This window comes from Capsicum annuum, chromosome 12 (assembly GCF_002878395.1).
Source record: "Capsicum annuum cultivar UCD-10X-F1 chromosome 12, UCD10Xv1.1, whole genome shotgun sequence".
Taxonomy (NCBI): Eukaryota; Viridiplantae; Streptophyta; class Magnoliopsida; order Solanales; family Solanaceae; genus Capsicum; species Capsicum annuum.
Window position 1 is genome coordinate 206,868,101 of NC_061122.1, and position 4,635 is coordinate 206,872,735.

General features: G+C 31.8%; 2 protein-coding genes across 2 annotated transcripts; one reads left to right on the forward strand and one right to left on the reverse strand.

Moving 5' to 3' along the window:
* The first annotated feature begins 279 nt into the window (after window positions 1-279).
* On the forward strand, window positions 280-2,418 carry LOC107851892. Its single transcript, XM_016696985.2, has one exon. It carries the CDS (start codon window positions 795-797, stop codon window positions 2,217-2,219), a length of 1,425 nt encoding a protein of 474 aa, XP_016552471.2. The 5' UTR covers window positions 280-794; the 3' UTR covers window positions 2,220-2,418.
* Window positions 2,419-4,101: 1,683 nt separating this feature from the next.
* On the reverse strand, window positions 4,102-4,635 carry LOC107851362 (aspartyl protease AED3; the record flags this gene model as incomplete). Its single annotated transcript, XM_047400949.1, is given in 1 exon segment — window positions 4,102-4,635. A coding segment is annotated over 1 exon segment (266 nt), but the record flags the coding sequence as incomplete, so codon positions are not given.

Consider the following 4,635-nt stretch of genomic DNA (forward strand, 5'->3'; position numbering starts at 1 on the left):
ATCATTCCTCATTAATAATATCATATAAAACCTTGTTAAAAGAGCTAACAAATGAAATATTTTATATCATCCTCACCTCTTACAAAAATGTAAAGTTGATTATTGTTATCAAGGTTGTATGGTGAAATTAAGTCACCCATCAAATTTAATTGACAACTTTTCACCATTCTTTTTAGAGAGAAATGTTCGCATAACCAACCATCCTCAATTTCAATCAACACCACTTAATATCAGCATCTATATAGCCTAGAAACAAAAGCATTTCAAACTATTAAAGAAAAAAAATTCCTAATTTTTTTTTTAAAAATCCAATAATCCTTGATCTTATTATACCTCCTCCTTCCTTCTTTAATTTTTCCGATCGATGGCGAATATATTATTGGATTTTCTTCCAATGTATCGTTAAAAAGTGGATCATGGAATATAGTTAATATTCTTAATTGATGTCATCGATCTGGAAATTATAGAAGGAAGGAGAGTAGAAAAATTATTAACAAATGGAATTTCAGAGGTTAAAAGATTTATTGTTATTGTGGGCAAAAGTGCAAACAAATAGACTTGCCCTCGTGGGTGGAAATCACACCGCAGCCAGGTTTTGCACCCGCTAAATTTATAATTCTCTATTATTATACCTCGCCATCCCTCTTTTTTTTTTTTTTTTTTTAAATTAATAATAGTTCAACCTTCCTTTTTCATCTCGGGAGTTTTCTTCAACCAGCTTCTTTGTGGTGTTTGGCTAGCTTGCATGCATCTTTAGTTTTTCAGTGTTCATTTTCATAACTTGTCATACAAAAATGAGGTACAAATCGATGAATAATATGTTGCAAGGTTTTTGCAACAAGCAACATAACAAAATGAGAGGTCTATACATTGATGGATTAATGGATTACCAATGGGACACAAAGTTGGTGATTATAAGAGTAGACCATTCTTGGGTTTTGAAGTTTATGGCTCGTGCAACAATTTTGGCATTGGTAATTGTGTCATTACCTTGGATTAATACAATAATGGGGTACTTATCATCGCGCTACGAGTCTAATTATGCTTACAAAGTTGATCATGAAATGGCTAATAAACCAACTAATTTGGAGTCTTTGCCTGCGATGTTTCAAGATTTGGTTAATGAAGGACTTCTAAGAACGGGTGATAGGTCCCTTCTTGTTAGCAATTGCAATGAGAAAGAAATTGACAATTCTCAAGTTGTTAAAGATTACAATCCAGATTTGATTTCTTTTTCAGATTCTACAAAACAAAATCTTGTCCCTAGTGAGACTTTTGATCTTGTATTTGCTTATGATTACCCTCAATCATCAAATTTTATTGAAAGAGCTTTGAAGGTAGGTGGTATTCTAGTTGTACCACTAAGTGACATTCCTTTGGTTGATGAATTCCCACATCCATCAAATTACAAGATTGTCTATGTTAGAAAATTTGATTCAACTATTGTAGCCATGAAGAAACTAAAGAATGCCTCTCTCAACTCTTCTATGCGGCGACGTCTCAATGCTCTTGCAACTAATGCAGAAAATGCCTCTGGTTCGAGCTCTGGGAACAGAAAACTTTTTGATAAGGAGCATTTGACTTCCCTTAGTCAGTCTGCTCAGCACGATTCTAAATTAGTCAGATTAGTTGATTCTGAATATCGGAAATTTACAAATGCAAAAGAGGCAGCACTAAAGAAACTTGAAGATGTACTACTTGAACCACCAAGAGCATCATCTGGAAAATCGAGTAGATATTTAAAAAAGACACATTTTTTACCTGATTTAATGGGAGTTTCCCTAGAGATTTACCCAAGAAGGGTGTTCATTGATGTTAGTTTACAAGAAAAGAATCAAAAATCAAGTGACAATTCTCACTCTACTTGGTTTTCAAAGCATTATCCCACAAAAAACACAAAATTTGAGATATTGAAGATTGAGACTGTGACTGAAAAATCATCTGGAAAAGAGGTACCATTGACTATTAATAACATGTCTGATTGGTTAAGTAAAAATGTAAAAGAAAATGAGTATGTGGTAATGAAGGCAGAGGCTGATGTGATTGAAAAAATGATGAACTGTAAGAGTATTAGGTTAATTGATGAGCTTTTCTTGGAATGTAAACATCAAGGAATTAAAAAAAGTGGTAAGAAACATAGGAGGCCATATTGGGAATGTTTATCATTGTATGGATTGTTGAGAGATGAGGGTATTGCTGTGCACCAATGGTGGGGTTGAAAAAATTGCAAATTAATAAATAATGAATAAAAAATAATTTAAAAAAAAAAAGATAGGTGGGGTGAGCATAATAGAATATTGAGGTTTTTTAATTTTAATTTCTTATTGGTTTATATGTATTCACTTGCTTGTGTCTATTGATGTACTATACTTTGAGCAAATAATATGGGGTATATAAAAGGGATCTGTATTAAAGATACTTTCTTGTGGTTCGTTTCTTTTTCTTTACTTTCTTGCAATTACTCTTTATATGTTTGTGTTCTTTCCTTTTAAAATTTTAATTCTATGTATATATTAATTTTTCCATCATCTATCAATCGTGTTTAATATATAGTGATCAAACAAACACTATTAATTTGTATGGAGATAGAAGCTCATTTTTAGGGTTATTGGTTCTACACTTCTATATAGTACTTATAATGTTATGTCTAAAAAGTTGTGTATGATGTGAAGGAATATATCTTAAGATGTTGATTATAGTTTTGGTAGTTTAAGATGTTGATTATAGTTTTGGTAGTTTAACTTTCAAGAAGTGAAATATGAGAAGTATTTTGAGACAGAGGGTGTGTTTGGTATGATGGAAAATATTTTCCTGAAAAATAAGTTGGTTTTCTACTTATTTTCTCATGTTTGATTGGTGAGTGGAAAATATTTTTCGAAAAATACTTTATGGTGTTTGGTTGGTGAGTAGAGACTGTTTTTTAGAAAAATATTTTTTAGTATTTGATTGGTGAGTGAAAAAATATTTTTTAGAAAATACTACTAACTGTTAATTAGTATATCAGTGCCTCTAGCAACTCAACAATTTGTAAGAACTAATTTAAGCATAACAAATAATATCAATATCGAACACTAAAATATTACAATCACTAAATTTAAGTAACTATTAATTAACAAATATAGAAGACACTTTTCAATATTTTGTCAGGACAATCTCAAGATACTACAATCAATAGAAATATAACGGAACGACAAGCTTATTCAATCTCGTGAAACAAGTTACATCGATGACAAAATGAAATATGCAATTAGCAAAAGTAACATAGGTAAGTCTTCCTCTATGCATATGAAAAATAACAATGCATTCAACGAACATTGAAAATGGGAAAAATTCGGGCTTCGCTATTTTTTATTTCAAGCAGTGAAAAATTGAAGCAAAACACAGTGAAAAATATTTCCAAGTAATGTAAATTTTTGAGAAATATGAATTTTTTGAATCATGTGAATATAAGTGTTGTTAGGGTGGGGAAGAGGGGTGGGGGTGAGATGATAAGTCACATTTGTCATTTTCTGGAAAATGACTTCCCTTGACCCATGAGGAAAGTCATTTTCCCTCGAATTGAGGAAAATGAGTTGTTGTGAAAAATATTTTCCAAACATGTTATTACAACCAAACAAGTAAAAATAGAAAAACATTTTCCATCATACCAAACACACCCAGAAAGAATATCTATTAGATATAATGAGTAATGGCAGCATGGATAACTTTTACAAAAATGAAAATTCTCAATGTAATCATTACTTTGGAACAGATTTAACCCACAATTGAGTTGGATGAAGTATACAAACAACCCTCAAAGTGGGTGGCCTTAAATTTTTATCTTCACTTGCTTTGTAGACAGAAACTTAAACAAGTGTTGCCCCTCGCTTGCTCATATGAGCAACACTTGTTAACTTTCGACCTTGAGGTTCAATTCATAAAGCAAGCAGAATCAAAAGTTAAATACCATACACAAGATTGTCAAATTTCTACAATTTTTTTAATTGAATTTGAGGAAATATCAGCAAAATTAAACGGATTTATAATTTTTTTAAAAAGGAACCAAATCATTTCATGCTCATTACAAAAAAAAACAAAAAAAAGAACATTCATTACAAATAGTAAGACAAGGAAATTAGTTGAACTTTTTCACCAAGTGCACTACATTGAATTACAGGGTCCTATTTCAGATAAACTGAAGAGTTAATTTTCTCTTCCAAACAACACAAATCAAAGCAGAGACTTAATAACAACATATGCTGCTCTGACTCCTTTAAAAATATCACCGGTAGCATGTCAGATCCTACAAAACTAATGCATTTTTAGAGGATCCAACACCATTTTTTGAAGTCCGAGCTCGGGGTATGATAACAATATGTTGTTTTGTAATTTAATTACAAACTTCACGAGCAATTCCCACACGAGAATTAGCAGTGTCAAACAAAATCCTGAGATTTTGTTGCTGCAAATTGGCTATCACATTTAATATTGAATTCACATTATTTGGTGCTGCTGCAATTGCCAAACATGCCAAGGGAGTGGCACTGCTATGTATCAATGTGTTCTCCATCGGCAATTTCAAATCCATTCCCTCAAAATGCAATGTGATGGTTGGTGCCCCTGCTTCATTTGGTGATGCAAAGCATGTGTCAAATG

Bases quoted from the DNA above. Each gene is read 5' to 3' on its own strand.
- LOC107851892 (XM_016696985.2), top strand. From the start codon at position 795: ATGAGGTACAAATCGATGAATAATATGTTGCAAGGTTTTTGCAACAAG.